Below are 20,108 nucleotides of genomic sequence, written 5' to 3'. Positions count from 1 at the left end.
TACAGTTACACTGCCACTAGCATTATATTCCTGAATCAGGAGGCTCAGGCTGAGCATTACTCCCATGCGGGACAGAGCAGGGAGGACACATTGACAATACATGATGTATAACACTGCGGTCACCTTGCTGACTGTTTCCTTTTTTAATGAAGGACTGATGGACAGGTCGGGGTGGACAATGGATAGACATTTAATATTCACAACGCCATAGCACTTGTTTGCACCTAAATCCAGTTGAAGATTTCTGTGATTATTGCAGAATGGTCGCGCGTTTCTATAATTACGGTAAGAATAGCGCCGGTTATATCGTCATGCTGCGCATTATACAAATCTCGTGCAGTTACCAAGATCTACGAGCTTCATCTGAACCTGATAGGAGACGCCATCACGCCCCGCCCACTTTAGACTCGCAGCGTGGACGCTGTGGACATTGCGTCACGCTCTGCGATTATATTCACATTATAGCGGTGGCGTGAAGCGAAGTGCTGGAAATCCAGTCCACGGCTAAGAAAACGTTACAATGTATCAGTGCATCGAAAGAAAGAGATGTAGCAGTAACCGCCAGTCGCCGACTGCTACACTGTGTACAAAATACGGAGCGCGCTCGCCCCCGCGCAGATTTACTAGGCCGCACCTGGAGGGAACGGTCGCCATGCAGCTTCGTAAATCCCTGAAATTCTTCACATTTTGTGCTCATTCACAGTCGTCACACACATAGTACATACATGCTGAGAACACGGATGCAGACGTGCAGTGACCGGACACTGAACAAGAAGAAGGATCGCAGCGCCGTCGGCGTCATGCAGCGCGGCGCACACTCACTCACTCTCTCACTCGCCCTTGTTATGCAAAAGGCCTAAAAATGATCAGCTGGTTTGGTCTGACGCCCCTTAAGGCATCGCAAATCAAAGTCCCGCTCTGTACAGGAAATAAAAAAGTCGTAGTCGCTCGGACGGTCGGCGCTCGCGTCTTCGCCGCTCAGTTTGTTCTGTTTAAAAAAATTCTACATTCAATTCTAAAACAATCTAAGTCAGCAGCCAAAAAAAATCCTAAAAAAGAATCCAATCCTCCCCCTGGAGAAGCGGGCGCCGGGGAGGGGGCAGGTTTGGCACTTCTGTCTGCTGTTGTTGCGTCCAGACCCGGCGCGGCGCCCTGCGGGGGTCACATTCAGTGAGGTTCCTCAGTGTTACATTGTCCCAGTTGCATCCGCAGGATCCCCGACTTGTGCAGCAACCAGAGCTGCAGGAACTCCTCAGGCATGGAGTGGAAGCCGCGGAGGGGCGGGACGTCGTCGTAGTAATGGTGGCGGATGGGGCTCCCCTTCAGGTCAATCTGGAAGGGCCAGAAGCCGTAGACGGAGACCTCCTCGCACAGGCTCAGGGCGGCGCTGACCATGAACAGGCCGGTGGACAGGCGCTTGGAGTGGACGCCCTTGTTCTTCCAGAACTTGCCGACGTTCCGCAGGAAGTTGGGGTTGGCGAACAGCACGGACTGGTTGGCGCTGAAGTCGGTCAGGGTGTAGTAGGCGCGCAGGGAGGGCTCGGTGCCGTGCCGCATGGAGAACGCTGGCATGTAGACGTAGCTGGACTGGTAGACCTTCAGACTCTCCACAAAGGATCTCCGAGACCACAGCAAGTTCTGGAACCTGGAAGAGGGTGAGAGTTGTTACAATGTGTCACTGGGCTCGGACATGTGCTGTGGCCCCTGCACTGACCCCGACACCTCTGCGTCGCACCCCGGGGACCTCGCTCACATCTCTGCTCTCACATCTAATCTTATTGCCGCAGACACTGAGACCTTTATCTGGATCCTTCATCACCCTCTGATAAAAACCAGCAGCACCACGACGACCCTGTGACCCCCGCGACAAGATCGAAACCCTGCACCCCCTATCTCATGTCACCTGATCAGGCCCATAAACCGACGCCTCTGCCAAAAGCTGTCCATCTAATTACAAACTCCTCCCCCCGGTGTCGGCCACAGAGTCACCGCCACGTCCCCGACACAGTCCTTTGTATCTTCTCTACTACAGTCCAGGGTGTCAGTCTCCACTGCCCTGCTGTCATCACATTCAGTAAGCAGTAGGCCCTGAGACATCGGGGAGGGGTGTGTGGACAGATGATATACAGCCGAGGCCACCCCCAGACATCACCCCTCCTCCGCCCTCCCCCCTTCCCGTCCATCCTTCCTCCCCGGCAGACACCAGAGGATACAGACCGTTCACACATCGCAGTTACTGCTCAACCCACAACCTAAGAGGAGACAACAACAGTCCAACCCCAGAGACCCCCAACAACCCCCATCACTACACCCGGGAGGCAGCGGCGGGGGACAGTCTGTACCTTTTATCTATGATAGACGGGTTCACAGTCACCAGCTGGGTCTTTGCCCCGACATCCAGCGTGTAGTCAGTAGTCAGAGGGGGAAGGTTACACCTGAGGAGAGAGCGAAGAGTCAGCGGAGGCGTCCGAACACAGTATACACCACACCCAGGTTATACCGGCTGTACATACAGGATTATATACAGTATATACCCAGGTTATACCGGCTGTACATATATAATTATATACAGTATATACCCAGGTTATAGCGGCTGTACATACAGGATTATATACAGTATATACCCAGGTTATACCGGCTGTACATATAGAATTATATACAGTATATACCCAGGTTATACCGGCTGTACATATAGAATTATATACAGTATATACCCAGGTTATAGCGGCTGTACATACAGGATTATATACAGTATATACCCAGGTTATACCAGCTGTACATATAGAATTATATACAGTATATACCCAGGTTATACCAGCTGTACATATAGAATTATATACAGTATATACCCAGGTTATACCGGCTGTACATATAGAATTATATACAGTATATACCCAGGTTATACCAGCTATACCTATAGGATTATATACAGTATATACCCAGGTTATACCGGCTGTACATATATAATTATATACAGTATATACCCAGGTTATACCGGCTGTACATATAGTATTATATACAGTATATACCCAGGTTATAGCGGCTGTACATATATAATTATATACAGTATATACCCAGGTTATAGCGGCTGTACATATATAATTATATACAGTATATACCCAGGTTATACCGGCTGTACATATATAATTATATACAGTATATACCCAGGTTATACCGGCTGTACATATATAATTATATACAGTATATACCCAGGTTATAGCGGCTGTACATACAGGATTATATACAGTATATACCCAGGTTATACCGGCTGTGCATATATAATTATATACAATATATACCCAGGTTATACCGGCTGTACATATAGAATTATATACAGTATATACCCAGGTTATACCGGCTGTACATATAGAATTATATACAGTATATACCCAGGTTATACCGGCTGTACGTATATAATTATATACAGTATATACCCAGGTTATACAGGCTGTACATATAGAATTATATACAGTATATACCCAGGTTATACCGACTGTACATATATAATTATATACAGTATATACCCAGGTTATACCGGCTGTACATATATAATTATATACAGTATATACCCAGGTTATACCGGCCGTACATATATAATTATATACAGTATATACCCAGGTTATACCGGCTGTACATATATAATTATATACAGTATATACCCAGGTTATACCGGCTGTACATATAGAATTATATAAAGTATATACCCAGGTTATACCGGCTGTACATATAGAATGATATACAGTATATACCCAGGTTATACCGGCTGTACATATATAATTATATACAGTATACACCCAGGTTATAGCGGCTGTACATATATAATTATATACAGTATACACCCAGGTTATAGCGGGTGATACCTCTCTCGCACACATTAGATGACGGATATATCACGTGGCGGTCACTTTCTCACTTACCGAATAACAAAATGGGCCTCATCGATCTGTTGGCCGCACCTGCTCCCCTTCAGTATCCCACCATTCCCCACCACCGAGCAGCGCTTCAGGGGGAGCTTAAATGGAGTTTCCTAGCAACAGAGAGGGAGGTTATTGTCAGGGACACAATGTGGCAGCAGCGGCGGCCTCTATTCATCAGGAAGCTGCCCTCATTACCCACATACAGGGCTGGATAGATAGGAGATAAGAACACATATTCACAAATAGTATATGGGGTCCATTATAGTATTGGGGGGTCACCTATAGCTCATGGTGTCACTTATAGTATATGGGGTCCATTATAGTATAGGGGGGTCACTTAAAGTTTATGGCGTCTCTTATAGTATATGAAGTATATGAGGTCTTTTATAGTATAGGGGGTCACTTATAGTATATGAAGTCCATTGTAGTATAGGGATCACTTGTAGTATAGGGGGTCCATTATAGAATAGGGGGTCCATTATAGTATAGGGGGTCACTTAAAGTATAGGGAGGTCACTTATAGTATAGGGGGTCACTTATAGTATAGGAGGTCACTTATAGTATAGGGAGTCCATTATAGTATAGGAGGTCACTTATAGTATAGGAGGTCACTTATAGTATAGGGGGTCAGTTATAGTATGGGGGGTCACTTATAGTATAGGGGGTTTATTATAGTATAGGGGGTCACTTATAGTATAGGAGGTCACTTATAGTATAGGGGGTCACTTATAGTATAGGAGGTCACTTATAGTATAGGGGGTCACTTATAGTATAGGGGGTCAGTTATAGTATGGGGGGTCACTTATAGTATAGGGGGTTTATTATAGTATAGGGGGTCACTTATAGTATAGGAGGTCACTTATAGTATAGGGGGTCACTTATAGTATAGGAGGTCACTTATAGTATAGGGGGTCACTTATAGTATAGGGGGTCACTTATAGTATAGGGGGTCACTTATAGTATAGGGGGTCCATTATAGTATAGGGGGTCACTTATAGTATAGGGGGGTCACTTATAGTATAGGGGGTCAGTTATAGTATGGGGGGTCACTTATAGTATAGGGGGTCACTTATAGTATAGGGGGTCACTTATAGTATAGGGGGTCACTTATAGTATAGGGGGTCACTTATAGTATGGGGGTCACTTATAGTATAGGAGGTCACTTATAGTATAGGGGGTCACTTATAGTATAGGGGGTCACTTATAGTATAGGGGGGTCACTTATAGTATAGGGGGTCACTTATAGTATAGGGGGTCAGTTATAGTATAGGGGGTCACTTATAGTATAGGGGGGTCAGTTATAGTATAGGGGGTCAGTTATAGTATGGGGGGTAAGCGGCTTCCACATGTAACTGCTATAGAGTATAAGCAGACCTGAAGGACGGACCCTGAACACCAGTGTGAACTGAGGCTTAAGCTGCTTATTAGAAGACATGTACGAGGTTCTCTCCTCTCTATAAATCTGTCTGTGACTGGGAAAGCTGGGTGACACCCCATATGGTTGCTACAGTCAGGGAAGACTGTCTCACAATCACCCAGCTTTCCCAGGTGCAGATGAGCAGTAATGTGGTGTGAGGCTGCGCTGACCTGCGGGAAGAGGCTGTACGTGGCGTTGTCGATGATCAGCGAGTAGAGGAACTCTCCATCAAACCACAGGTTCTCGCCCACCACCGTGTTCCCCTTAGTCATGGAGAAGAGGTGCCCGGGGTCACAGCAGTCGCTCAGCTGCTTCCTGCAAGACAACAGCTCTGGAGGTGACTGGAGTATAGTGAGCGCAGCTCTGGAGGTGACTGGAGTATAGTGAGCAGAGCTCTGGAGGTGACTGGAGTATAGTGAGCGCAGCTCTGGAGGTGACTGGAGTATAGTGAGCAGAGCTCGGGAGGTGACTGGAGTATAGTGAGCAGAGCTCTGGAGGTGACTGGAGTATAGTGAGCACAGCTCTGGAGGTGACTGGAGTATAGTGAGCACAGCTCTGGAGGTGACTGGAGTATAGTGAGCACAGCTCTGGAGGTGACTGGAGTATAGTGAGCAGAGCTCGGGAGGTGACTGGAGTATAGTGAGCACAGCTCTGGAGGTGACTGGAGTATAGTGAGCAGAGCTCTGGAGGTGACTGGAGTATAGTGAGCACAGCTCTGGAGGTGACTGGAGTATAGTGATTACAGCTCTGGAGGTGACTGGAGTATAGTGATTACAGCTCTGGAGGTGACTGGAGTATAGTGAGCACAGCTCTGGAGGTGACTGGAGTATAGTGAGCACAGCTCTGGAGGTGACTGGAGTATAGTGAGCACAGCTCTGGAGGTGACTGGAGTATAGTGAGCACAGCTCTGGAGGTGACTGGAGTATAGTGAGCACAGCTCTGGAGGTGACTGGAGTATAGTGAGCGCAGCTCTGGAGGTGACTGGAGTATAGTGAGCGCAGCTCTGGAGGTGACTGGAGTATAGTGAGCGCAGCTCTGGAGGTGACTGGAGTATAGTGAGCACAGCTCTGGAGGTGACTGGAGTATAGTGAGCAGAGCTCGGGAGGTGACTGGAGTATAGTGAGCGCAGCTCTGGAGGTGACTGGAGTATAGTGAGCGCAGCTCTGGAGGTGACTGGAGTATAGTGAGCACAGCTCTGGAGGTGACTGGAGTATAGTGAGCAGAGCTCGGGAGGTAACAGCAGAATAGTGAGCACAGCTCTGGAGGTGACTGGAGTATAGTGAGCACAGCTCTGGAGGTGACTGGAGTATAGTGAGCACAGCTCTGGAGGTGACTGGAGTATAGTGAGCACAGCTCTGGAGGTGACTGGAGTATAGTGATTACAGCTCTGGAGGTGACTGGAGTATAGTGAGCACAGCTCTGGAGGTGACTGGAGTATAGTGAGCACAGCTCTGGAGGTGACTGGAGTATAGTGATTACAGCTCTGGAGGTGACTGGAGTATAGTGAGCACAGCTCTGGAGGTGACTGGAGTATAGTGATTACAGCTCTGGAGGTGACTGGAGTATAGTGAGCACAGCTCTGGAGGTGACTGGAGTATAGTGATTACAGCTCTGGAGGTGACTGGAGTATAGTGAGCACAGCTCTGGAGGTGACTGGAGTATAGTGAGCACAGCTCTGGAGGTGACTGGAGTATAGTGATTACAGCTCTGGAGGTTACTGGAGTATAGTGATTACAGCTCTGGAGGTGACTGGAGTATAGTGAGCACAGCTCTGGAGGTGACTGGAGTATAGTGAGCAGAGCTCGGGAGCTAACAGCAGAATAGTGAGCACAGCTCTGGAGGTGACTGGAGTATAGTGAGCACAGCTCTGGAGGTGACTGGAGTATAGTGATTACAGCTCTGGAGGTGACTGGAGTATAGTGAGCACAGCTCTGGAGGTGACTGGAGTATAGTGAGCACAGCTCTGGAGGTGACTGGAGTATAGTGAGCACAGCTCTGGAGGTGACTGGAGTATAGTGAGCACAGCTCTGGAGGTGACTGGAGTATAGTGAGCACAGCTCTGGAGGAAACAGCAGAATAGTGAGCACAGCTCTGGAGGTGACTGGAGTATAGTGAGCAGAGCTCGGGAGGTAACAGCAGAATAGTGAGCACAGCTCTGGAGGTGACTGGAGTATAGTGAGCAGAGCTCTGGAGGAAACAGCAGAATAGTGAGCACAGCTCTGGAGGTGACTGGAGTATAGTGAGCACAGCTCTGGAGGTAACAGCAGAATAGTGAGCACAGCTCTGGAGGTGACTGGAGTATAGTGAGCGCAGCTCTGGAGGTGACTGGAGTATAGTGAGCAGAGCTTGGGAGGAAACGGCAGAATAGTGAGCAGAGCTCTGGAGGTGACTGGTGTATAGTGAGTGCAGCTCTGGAGGTGACTGGAGTATAGTGAGCGCAGCTCTGGAGGTGACTGGAGTATAGTGAGCGCAGCTCTGGAGGTGACTGGAGTATAGTGAGCAGAGCTCTGGAGGTAACAGCAGAATAGTGAGCACAGCTCTGGAGGTGACTGGAGTATAGTGAGCAGAGCTCTGGAGGTGACTGGAGTATAGTGAGCAGAGCTCTGGAGGTGACTGGAGTATAGTGAGCAGAGCTCTGGAGGTGACTGGAGTATAGTGAGTGCAGCTCTGGAGGTGACTGGAGTATAGTGAGCAGAGCTCGGGAGGTAACAGCAGAATAGTGAGCACAGCTCTGGAGGTGACTGGAGTATAGTGAGCAGAGCTCTGGAGGAAACAGCAGAATAGTGAGCACAGCTCTGGAGGTGACTGGAGTATAGTGAGCGCAGCTCTGGAGGTGACTGGAGTATAGTGAGCAGAGCTCGGGAGGTAACAGCAGAATAGTGAGCACAGCTCTGGAGGTGACTGGAGTATAGTGAGCACAGCTCTGGAGGTGACTGGAGTATAGTGAGCAGAGCTCTGGAGGAAACAGCAGAATAGTGAGCACAGCTCTGGAGGTAACTGGTGTATAGTGACGCCAACAACACCACCAACACCAAACACTATCAAAACTGCCAAACACATCAACACAGCCACTAACACCATCAACACCAACACTGCCAACCACAGCCAGCGCCAACAGTAAAACCAGCACCCACAGCGCCGCCAGCGGTCCCGAATGGTAAATAGAAGGTGTTTAATCTGTCACAGACTCAGACACAGCAGGAGAAGCAAAACATAATCACCCCGTACCTCACATATCATACACCAGACCTCGTACCTCACATATCATACACCAGACCTCGTACCTCACATATCATACACCAGACCCCGTACCTCGCGCCTCCCCCCTGCGCTCTGGTTATCGGTACAGATTTCTGGCTGTCACATTGGCCGCTATTCATGTGATTCAGACTCTTAAAGGGCCAGTACCCTCAATCCTGTCCCCTGAGTTCACTCTGACTACACTGTGGACCCCAGCTGGTCAGGACCACACCCATAATGACATCAGACTGACATCAACCTCCAGTCTATTGTCCTGTGGGGCGGTGACATAATGGCGAGCGATTGTCCGCACCCCACTATCCCTCCTGCAATGGAGATAAGCAGCGCCAGGAGTATCTGCCAGCTGCTCATCCCCTCTAAATGAGGCTGATACATTGTAACAAGTGATCTGCACAGGGGCCCCATAATGGAGGACGAGGGGCTACACAGGGCCCAGGGTCAGAAGGGGAATCCCTAAAGAATTGCATCTTATCTATAATGTGGCGGAGATCTGCAGTGGAACGAAACATGAATGGCGAGCATTGTGTGTGACCAGCGAGGAAGAAGAAGAAGAAGAGCTCAGAGGACATGTGGAAGCGAGCCAGAGCGGGGGAGGGGGCAAGTGCAATCTAAAGAGGAACAAAGAACAGGACAATTATATGAAGAGGGGGGCGGGGTAAGAAACATAAACAGATACAAATCTCATCTGTTACAATGTATCCATTCATCACAAGACAGGAAGTAACAATAACCTGTATATATCATGTCTGAGAGGTAGTCACAGCCCCGCCCCCTGTTACTGACAACTAGCTGTATATATCATGTCTGAGAGGTAGTCACAGCCCCGCCCCCTGTTCCTGACAACTAGCTGTATATATCATGTCTGAGAGGTAGTCACAGCCCCGCCCCCTGTTCCTGACAACTAGCTGTATATATCATGTCTGAGAGGTAGTCACAGCCCCGCCCCCTGTTACTGACAACCAGCCTGTATATACCATGTCTGAGAGGTAGTCACAGCCCCGCCCCCTGTTACTGACAACCAGCTGTATATATCATGTCTGAGAGGTAGTCACAGCCCCGCCCCCTGTTACTGACAACCAGCCTGTATATATCATGTCTGAGAGGTAGTCACAGCCCCGCCCCCTGTTACTGACAACCAGCTGTATATATCATGTCTGAGAGGTAGTCACAGCCCCGCCCCCTGTTACTGACAACCAGCCTGTATATATCATGTCTGAGAGGTAGTCACAGCCCCGCCCCCTGTTACTGACAACCAGCCTGTATATGTCATGTCTGAGAGGTAGTCACAGCCCCGCCCCCTGTTACTGACAACCAGCTGTATATATCATGTCTGAGAGGTAGTCACAGCCCCTCCCCCTGTTACTGACAACCAGCTGTATATATCATGTCTGAGAGGTAGTCACAGCCCCGCCCCCTGTTACTGACAACCAGCCTGTATATACCATGTCTGAGAGGTAGTCACAGCCCCGCCCCCTGTTACTGACAACCAGCTGTATATATCATGTCTGAGAGGTAGTCACAGCCCCGCCCCCTGTTACTGACAACCAGCTGTATATATCATGTCTGAGAGGTAGTCACAGCCCCGCCCCGTTACTGACAACCAGTCTGTATATACCATGTCTGAGAGGTAGTCACAGCCCCGCCCCCTGTTACTGACAACCAGCCTGTATATATCATGTCTGAGAGGTAGTCACAGCCCCGCCCCCTGTTACTGACAACCAGCCTGTATATATCATGTCTGAGAGGTTGTCACAGCCCCGCCCCCTGTTACTGACAACCAGCTGTATATACCATGTCTGAGAGGTAGTCACAGCCCTGCCCCCTGTTACTGACAACCAGCTGTATATATCATGTCTGAGAGGTAGTCACAGCTCCGCCCCCTTTTACTGACAACCAGCTGTATATATCATGTCTGAGAGGTAGTCACAGCCCCGCCCCCTGTTACTGACAACCAGCTGTATATATCATGTCTGAGAGGTAGTCACAGCCCCGCCCCCTGTTACTGACAACCAGCCTGTATATATCATGTCTGAGAGGTAGTCACAGCCCCGCCCCCTGTTACTGACAACCAGCCTGTATATATCATGTCTGAGAGGTAGTCACAGCCCCGCCCCCTGTTACTGACAACCAGCTGTATATATCATGTCTGAGAAGTAGTCACAGCCCCGCCCCCTGTTACTGACAACCAGCTGTATATATCATGTCTGAGAGGTAGTCACAGCCCCGCCTCCTGTTACTGACAACCAGCTGTATATATCATGTCTGAGAGGTAGTCACAGCCCCGCCCCCTGTTACTGACAACCAGCCTGTATATACCATGTCTGAGAGGTAGTCACAGCCCCGCCCCCTGTTACTGACAACCAGCCTGTATATACCATGTCTGAGAAGTAGTCACAGCCCCGCCCCCTGTTACTGACAACCAGCTGTATATACCATGTCTGAGAAGTAGTCACAGCCCCGCCCCCTGTTACTGACAACCAGCTGTATATATCATGTCTGAGAGGTAGTCACAGCTCCGCCCCCTGTTACTGACAACCAGCCTATATATATCATGTCTGAGAGGTAGTCACAGCCCCGCCCCCTGTTACTGACAACCAGCCTGTATATACCATGTCTGAGAGGTAGTCACAGCTCCGCCCCCTGTATATACCATGTCTGAGAGGTTGTCACAGCCCCGCCCCTTGTTACTGACAACCAGCTGTATATATCATGTCTGAGAGGTAGTCACAGCCCCGCCCCCTGTTACTGACAACCAGCTGTATATACCATGTCTGAGAGGTAGTCACAGCCCCGCCCCCTGTTACTGACAACCAGCTGGATATATCATGTCTGAGAGGTAGTCACAGCCCCGCCCCCTGTTACTGACAACCTGCTGTATATATCATGTCTGAGAGGTAGTCACAGCCCCACCCCCTGTTACTGACAACCAGCTGTATATATCATGTCTGAGAGGTAGTCACAGCCCCGCCCCCTGTTACTGACAACCAGCTGTATATATCATGTCTGAGAGGTAGTCACAGCCCCGCCCCCTGTTACTGACAACCAGCTGTATATATCATGTCTGAGAGGTTGTCACAGCCCCGCCCCCTGTATATATCATGTCTGAGAGGTAGTCACAGCCCCGCCCCCTGTTACTGACAACCAGCTGTATATATCATGTCTGAGAGGTAGTCACAGCCCCGCCCCCTGTTACTGACAACCAGCTGTATATATCATGTCTGAGAGGTAGTCACAGCCCCGCCCCCTGTTACTGACAACCAGCCTGTATATACCATGTCTGAGAGGTAGTCACAGCTCCGCCCCCTTTTACTGACAACCAGCTGTATATATCATGTCTGAGAGGTAGTCACAGCCCCGCCCCCTGTTACTGACAACCAGCCTGTATATATATCATGTCTGAGAGGTAGTCACAGCCCCGCCCCCTGTTATTTGATGAGTTGGCCCTTGAGGGCCCAAGAACAGATGAGGACAAATATTCAGGATTTAACCCCTCCCCGGCCGCTCTCCTCACTATGTGACATTTCCGGATTCTTCCTGCAGTAAATAAAGTCAATTAGAAAGTTGAGACTAATCCCCAGATCTGGTTGTGGCCCCCGGGGCCCTGGTGAGGAAGGGAGCGGCAGCAGCAAGTTATTGAGGCATGGCCTGTAATCCTCTGTGCTGCTGTAGACAAGTATAAGGTACCTATGGAGCTGTGACCAGCTGGACAATACATGGGGGTGGGGGCTCCTCTATTGTCACTGCACTTTTTAGGAAAAGGGGGAGGGGTCTGGGAGTTTGGGGTCAATCTTTTTTCTTGTTGCTTTTCCTCGGCCAGTTACATTTGTCTCCAGTCAGAGCCGTTACTGAATGAAACAGGGGCAGAGCTCTGAGTCCCGCCCCCTTGCCTGCTCCTCCCTGACACCACCCACTTGTCACTGGGGAGTCTAGTCACATATCAGATACCAAACCTACCAGCACTGATTGCTCAGGAATGGAGGGGATGAAAGAGGAAACTCCAACTGTGCCGGGATCAGTGAGGGGGGGCAATTAGAGAGTGATACAAGCTGGGGGGGGGGGTTTCTGTTTAAGTCTGGAAGCTGAAAACAGGGGCGGCGACATAAGGGGTGACATTGGGGTGGAAGGAGAAACATTGGGGGTGGAGGGGGGTGACAGGAGTCATGTGGGTGTATTGGGGGGATACACAGCAGTCAGCAGATAAGGGGTTAACAGTGACATGTGGTAGGGGGCGGCAATGAGATGTAATCTGTATGGATGATGTAGTGGGGGGGGGGGATGGTGATGGGGGGAGGGGCGTGGGTTACAGTGGACTACGGGGTTCACGTAGGGTTAAAGTGAGGTGTAAGGGTCTCGTGGGGCAATAGTGAGGGGCACTTGGGGCATAAGGGCTTGAAGAGTTACAGTGCAGGGTAATTGGGATGGAGGGTGAGGACAGGCAATGAAAGGGTTAATAGCGCGGTGCACACGGAATCGGCGCTGGATCGGGGCCCCCGCTGTGCTCAGTATAAGGCATCAGGATGTAAACCGTCAGAAAAACCAAATCTGCATCTGAACCCTGAAGACTCTCTGACTCTGAAAATGTAGCCAAAGGCTTACTGACAACTGTACAGACCCTTACTGACACATCCAGGACACGCAGAGGACCTTACTGACACATCCAGGACACGCAGAGGACCTTACTGACACATCCAGGACACACAGAGGACCTTACTGACACATCCAGGACACGCAGAGGACCTTACTGACACAACCAGGACACGCAGAGGACCTTACTGACACATCCAGGACACACAGAGGACCTTACTGACACATCCAGGACACGCAGAGGACCTTACTGACACATCCAGGACACGCAGAGGACCTTACTGACACAGCCAGGACACACAGAGGACCTTACTGACACATCCAGGACACACAGAGGACCTTACTGACACATCCAGGACACGCAGAGGACCTTACTGACACATCCAGGACACGCAGAGGACCTTACTGACACATCCAGGACACGCAGAGGACCTTACTGACACATCCAGGACACGCAGAGGACCTTACTGACACATCCAGGACACGCAGAGGACCTTACTGACACATCCAGGACACGCAGAGGACCTTACTGACACATCCAGGACACGCAGAGGACCTTACTGACACATCCAGGACACGCAGAGGACCTTACTGACACATCCAGGACACGCAGAGGACCTTACTGACACATCCAGGACACGCAGAGGACCTTACTGACACAGCCAAGACACACAGAGGACCTTACTGACACATCCAGGACACGCAGAGGACCTTACTGACACATCCAGGACACGCAGAGGACCTTACTGACACAGCCAGGACACACAGAGGACCTTACTGACACATCCAGGACACGCAGAGGACCTTACTGACACATCCAGGACACGCAGAGGACCTTACTGACACATCCAGGACACGCAGAGGACCTTACTGACACATCCAGGACACGCAGAGGACCTTACTGACACATCCAGGACACGCAGAGGACCTTACTGACACATCCAGGACACGCAGAGGACCTTACTGACACATCCAGGACACGCAGAGGACCTTACTGACACAGCCAAGACACACAGAGGACCTTACTGACACAGCCAGGACACACAGAGGACCTTACTGACACATCCAGGACACTCAGAGGACCTTACTGACACATCCAGGACACGCAGAGGACCTTACTGACACAGCCAGGACACGCAGAGGACCTTACTGACACAGCCAAGACACACAGAGGACCTTACTGACACAGCCAGGACACACAGAGGACCTTACTGACACATCCAGGACACGCAGAGGACCTTACTGACACATCCAGGACACGCAGAGGACCTTACTGACACAGCCAGGACACGCAGAGGACCTTACTGACGCATCCAGGACACGCAGAGGACCTTACTGACGCATCCAGGACACGCAGAGGAACTTACTGACGCATCCAGGACACGCAGAGGACCTTACTGACGCATCCAGGACACGCAGAGGACCTTACTGACACATCCAGAACACGCAGAGGACCTTACTGACACATCCAGGACACACAGAGGACCTTACTGACACATCCAGAACACACAGAGGACCTTACTGACACATCCAGAACACACAGAGGACCTTACTGACACATCCAGGACACGCAGAGGACCTTACTGACACATCCAGGACACACAGAGGACCTTACTGACACAGCCAGGACACGCAGAGGACCTTACTGACACAGCCAGGACACGCAGAGGAACTTACTGACACAGCCAGGACACACAGAGGACCTTACTGACACATCCAGGACACACAGAGGAACTTACTGACACAGCCAGGACACACAGAGGAACTTACTGACGCATCCAGGACACGCAGAGGAACTTACTGACACAGCCAGGACACACAGAGGACCTTACTGACACATCCAGGACACACAGAGGAACTTACTGACACAGCCAGGACACACAGAGGACCTTACTGACACAGCCAAGACACGCAGAGGACCTTACTGACACATCCAGGACACACAGAGGACCTTACTGACACATCCAGGACACGCAGAGGACCTTACTGACACATCCAGGACACGCAGAGGACCTTACTGACACAGCCAGGACACACAGAGGACCTTACTGACACAGCCAGGACACACAGAGGACCTTACTGACACATCCAGGACACGCAGAGGACCTTACTGACACATCCAGGACACGCAGAGGACCTTACTGACACATCCAGGACACGCAGAGGACCTTACTGACACATCCAGGACACACAGAGGACCTTACTGACACATCCAGGACACACAGAGGACCTTACTGACACATCCAGAACACACAGAGGACCTTACTGACACATCCAGGACACGCAGAGGACCTTACTGACACAGCCAGGACACACAGAGGACCTTACTGACACAACCAGGACACACAGAGGACCTTACTGACACATCCAGGACACGCAGAGGACCTTACTGACACAGCCAGGACACACAGAGGACAATACTGACACAACCAGGACACGCAGAGGACCTTACTGACACATCCAGGACACACAGAGGACCTTACTGACACAGCCAGGACACGCAGAGGACCTTACTGACACATCCAGGACACACAGAGGACCTTACTGACACATCCAGGACACGCAGAGGACCTTACTGACACATCCAGGACACGCAGAGGACCTTACTGACACATCCAGGACACGCAGAGGACCTTACTGACACAGCCAGGACACGCAGAGGACCTTACTGACACATCCAGGACACACAGAGGACCTTACTGACACAGCCAGGACACGCAGAGGACCTTACTGACACATCCAGGACACACAGAGGACCTTACTGACACAGCCAGGACACGCAGAGGACCTTACTGACACATCCAGAACACGCAGAGGAACTTACTGACACATCCAGGACACGCAGAGGACCTTACTGACACATCCAGGACACACAGAGGACCTTACTGACACATCCAGGACACACAGAGGACCTTACTGACACATCCAGGACACACAGAGGACCTTACTGACACATCCAGGACACACAGAGGACCTTACTGACACATCCAGGACACACAGAGGACCTTACTGACACGTGGAGGAACTAACTGATAAAGAACAGACACTGGGGTGTAGAGCTGTAGTGTATTTAGAGGGGGGGGGGGGGGGTGGCCCAGATGCCCGGGCACACACATGTATATGGAGGAGGGGGCCCAGATGCCCGGGCACACACATGTATATGGAGGGGAGGGGGCCCAGATGCCCGGGCACACACATGTATATGGAGGAGGGGGCCCAGATGCCCGGGCACACACATGTATATGGAGGGGAGGGGGCCCAGATGCCCGGGCACACACATGTATATGGAGCGGAGGGGCCCAGATGCCCGGGCATACACATGTATATGGAGGGGGCCCAGATGCCCGGGCACACACATGTATATGGAGGGGAGGGGCCCAGATGCCCGGGCACACACATGTATATGGAGGGGAGGGGCCCAGATGCCCGGGCACACACATGTATATGGAGGGGAGGGGCCCAGATGCCCGGGCACACACATGTATATGGAGGGGAGGGGGCCCAGATGCCCGGGCACACACATGTATATGGAGGGGAGGGGCCCAGATGCCCGGGCACACACATGTATATGGAGGGGAGGGGGCCCAGATGCCCGGGCACACACATGTATATGGAGGGGAGGGGACCCAGATGCCCGGGCACACACATGTATATGGAGGGGGGGGCCCAGATGCCCGGGCACACACATGTATATGGAGGGGAGGGGGCCCAGATGCCCGGGCACACACATGTATATGGAGGAGGGGGGCCCAGATGCCCGGGCACACACATGTATATGGAGGAGGGGGCCCAGATGCCCGGGCACACACATGTATATGGAGGGGAGGGGGCCCAGATGCCCGGGCACACACATGTATATGGAGGGGAGGGGGCCCAGATGCCCGGGCACACACATGTATATGGAGCGGAGGGGCCCAGATGCCCGGGCATACACATGTATATGGAGGGGAGGGGGCCCAGATGCCCGGGCACACACATGTATATGGAGGGGAGGGGCCCAGATGCCCGGGCACACACATGTATATGGAGGGGAGGGGCCCAGATGCCCGGGCACACACATGTATATGGAGGGGAGGGGGCCCAGATGCCCGGGCACACACATGTATATGGAGGGGAGGGGACCCAGATGCCCGGGCACACACATGTATATGGAGGAGGGGGCCCAGATGCCCGGGCACACACATGTATATGGAGGGGGGGGGGCCCAGATGCCCGGGCACACACATGTATATGGAGGGGAGGGGACCCAGATGCCCGGGCACACACATGTATATGGAGCGGAGGGGCCCAGATGCCCGGGCACACACATGTATATGGAGGGGGGGGGGCCCAGATGCCCGGGCACACACATGTATTTGGAGGAGGGGGCCCAGATGCCCGGGCACACACATGTATATGGAGAAGGGGGGCCCAGATGCCCGGGCACACACATGTATTTGGAGGAGGGGGCCCAGATGCCCGGGCACACACATGTATATGGAGGAGGGGGGCCCAGATGCCCGGGCACACACATGTATTTGGAGGGGAGGGGCCCAGATGCCCGGGCACACACATGTATATGGAGGAGGGGGGCCCAGATGCCCGGGCACACACATGTATATGGAGGGGAGGGGGCCCAGATGCCCGGGCACACACATGTATATGGAGGAGGGGGCCCAGATGCCCGGGCACACACATGTATATGGAGGAGGGGGCCCAGATGCCCGGGCACACACATGTATATGGAGGGGGGGCCCAGATGCCCGGGCACACACATGTATTTGGAGGGGAGGGGCCCAGATGCCCGGGCACACACATGTATATGGAGGGGGGGGGGGCCCAGATGCCCGGGCACACACATGTATATGGAGGGGGGGGGCCCAGATGCCCGGGCACACACATGTATATGGAGGGGGGGGGCCCAGATGCCCGGGCACACACATGTATATGGAGGAGGGGGCCCAGATGCCCGGGCACACACATGTATATGGAGGGGGGGGGGGGCCCAGATGCCCGGGCACACACATGTATATGGAGGGGGGGGGGGCCCAGATGCCCGGGCACACACATGTATATGGAGGGGGGGGGGGCCCAGATGCCCGGGCACACACATGTATATGGAGGGGGGGGGCCCAGATGCCCGGGCACACACATGTATATGGAGGGGGGGGGGGCCCAGATGCCCGGGCACACACATGTATATGGAGGGGAGGGGGCCCAGATGCCCGGGCACACACATGTATATGGAGGGGAGGGGCCCAGATGCCCGGGCACACACATGTATATGGAGGGGAGGGGGCCCAGATGCCCGGGCACACACATGTATATGGAGGGGGGGGGGCCCAGATGCCCGGGCACACACATGTATATGGAGGGGGGGGGCCCAGATGCCCGGGCACACACATGTATATGGAGGGGGGGGGCCCAGATGCCCGGGCACACACATGTATATGGAGGGGGGGGGGGCCCAGATGCCCGGGCACACACATGTATTTGGAGGAGGGGAGGGGCCCAGATGCCCGGGCACACACATGTATATGGAGGAGGGGGCCCAGATGCCCGGGCACACACATGTATTTGGAGGAGGGGGGGGGCCCAGATGCCCGGGCACACACATGTATTTGGAGGAGGGGGCCCAGATGCCCGGGCACACACATGTATATGGAGGGGGGGGGCCCAGATGCCCGGGCACACACATGTATATGGAGGAGGGGGCCCAGATGCCCGGGCACACACATGTATTTGGAGGAGGGGAGGGGCCCAGATGCCCGGGCACACACATGTATATGGAGGGGGGGGCCCAGATGCCCGGGCACACACATGTATTTGGAGGAGGGGGGGGGCCCAGATGCCCGGGCACACACATGTATTTGGAGGAGGGGGCCCCGGTACCTGAAGGCTTGCACCGCGCTGAGGTTCCGTCTCCAGGCCCCGCCGCGCCGCAGCACCTCCCGCACCAGCTCCTTCTCATCTGGCAGCCGCTCCACCGGGAAGATGTAGAGCCAGCACAGCACGGACACCGCCAGGGCACCGGCGCCCACCGGGAAACGGGTGCGGGGGCATTTCCACCACATCATCCTGGGGCTCCTGCTGCGGCTTCACCCGGGAGGACCGTGCACCATGCCGAGAACGATCCGGGGCCCCGGGGGCCCTATACTGCCCTGCAGGCTCCAAGACAAGCGAACCGCAGCATCCTCATCCCCGAGCGTGCAGAATAGAGCGCCGAAACCTCCTCCCCCTGCGCCCGAATCCTCCTCCACCCCCTCCCCCTGCGCCTGCAAGCCCAACCCCCTCCTGGACACCCCCTGCCCCAAATCTGCAGCCTCCTCTATTGTCTGCACCGGACCCGAAACAAGGATAGTAATAATAATAACTGACACATTGTATATAACACCATACTGATACATTGTATATAACACTATACTGATACATTGTATATAACACTATACTGATACATTGTATATACTACTATACTGATACATTGTATATAACACTATACTGATACATTGTATATAACACTATACTGATACATTGTATATAACACTATACTGATACATTGTATATAACACTATACTGATACATTGTATATAACACTATACTGATACATTGTATATAACGCTATACTGATACATTGTATATAACACTATACTGATACATTGTATATACTACTATACTGATACATTGTATATAACACTATACAGATACATTGTATATAACGCTAAACTGATACATTGTATATAACACTATACTGATACATTGTATATAACACTATACAGATACATTGTATATAACACTATACTGATACATTGTGTATACACCACTATATTGATACATTGTATATACTACTATACTGATACATTGTATATAACACTATATTGATACATTGTATATAACACTATACTGATACATTGTATATAACACTATATTGATACATTGTATATAACACTATA

The 20,108-nt window shown here is 52.0% G+C and overlaps 2 protein-coding genes across 2 annotated transcripts in view; one reads left to right on the top strand and one right to left on the bottom strand.

The window, feature by feature from the left end:
- Positions 1 to 20,108, top strand: part of GOLT1B (golgi transport 1B) — a 266,853-nt gene that overhangs the window by 184,549 nt on the left and 62,196 nt on the right. The window lies entirely within an intron of this gene.
- ST8SIA1 (ST8 alpha-N-acetyl-neuraminide alpha-2,8-sialyltransferase 1) lies at positions 167 to 19,366 on the bottom strand. Its single transcript, XM_075275478.1, has 5 exons — positions 19,051 to 19,366; positions 5,505 to 5,649; positions 3,918 to 4,027; positions 2,343 to 2,435; positions 167 to 1,645 (listed from the first exon to the last, which is right to left on the bottom strand). Exons 1-5 carry the CDS (start codon positions 19,233 to 19,235, stop codon positions 1,168 to 1,170), a joined length of 1,011 nt encoding a protein of 336 aa, XP_075131579.1. The 5' UTR covers positions 19,236 to 19,366; the 3' UTR covers positions 167 to 1,167.

Source organism: Leptodactylus fuscus, chromosome 5, assembly GCF_031893055.1.
Source record: "Leptodactylus fuscus isolate aLepFus1 chromosome 5, aLepFus1.hap2, whole genome shotgun sequence".
Taxonomy (NCBI): domain Eukaryota; kingdom Metazoa; phylum Chordata; class Amphibia; order Anura; family Leptodactylidae; genus Leptodactylus; species Leptodactylus fuscus.
This window is presented reverse-complemented; position numbering and strand designations above follow the sequence as displayed.

What these genes read in the sequence shown, in the direction of transcription:
- ST8SIA1 (XM_075275478.1), bottom strand. Translation starts at nt 19,235, where the DNA reads ATGATGTGGTGGAAATGCCCCCGCACCCGTTTCCCGGTGGGCGCCGGT. An exon ending in CGTACAGCCTCTTCCCGCAG is followed by an intron (nt 4,028 to 5,504) that starts GTCAGCGCAGCC and finishes CTCTGTTGCTAG; the next exon opens with GAAACTCCATTTAAGCTCCC. An exon ending in GAGGCCCATTTTGTTATTCG is followed by an intron (nt 2,436 to 3,917) that starts GTAAGTGAGAAA and finishes CTCTCTCCTCAG; the next exon opens with GTGTAACCTTCCCCCTCTGA.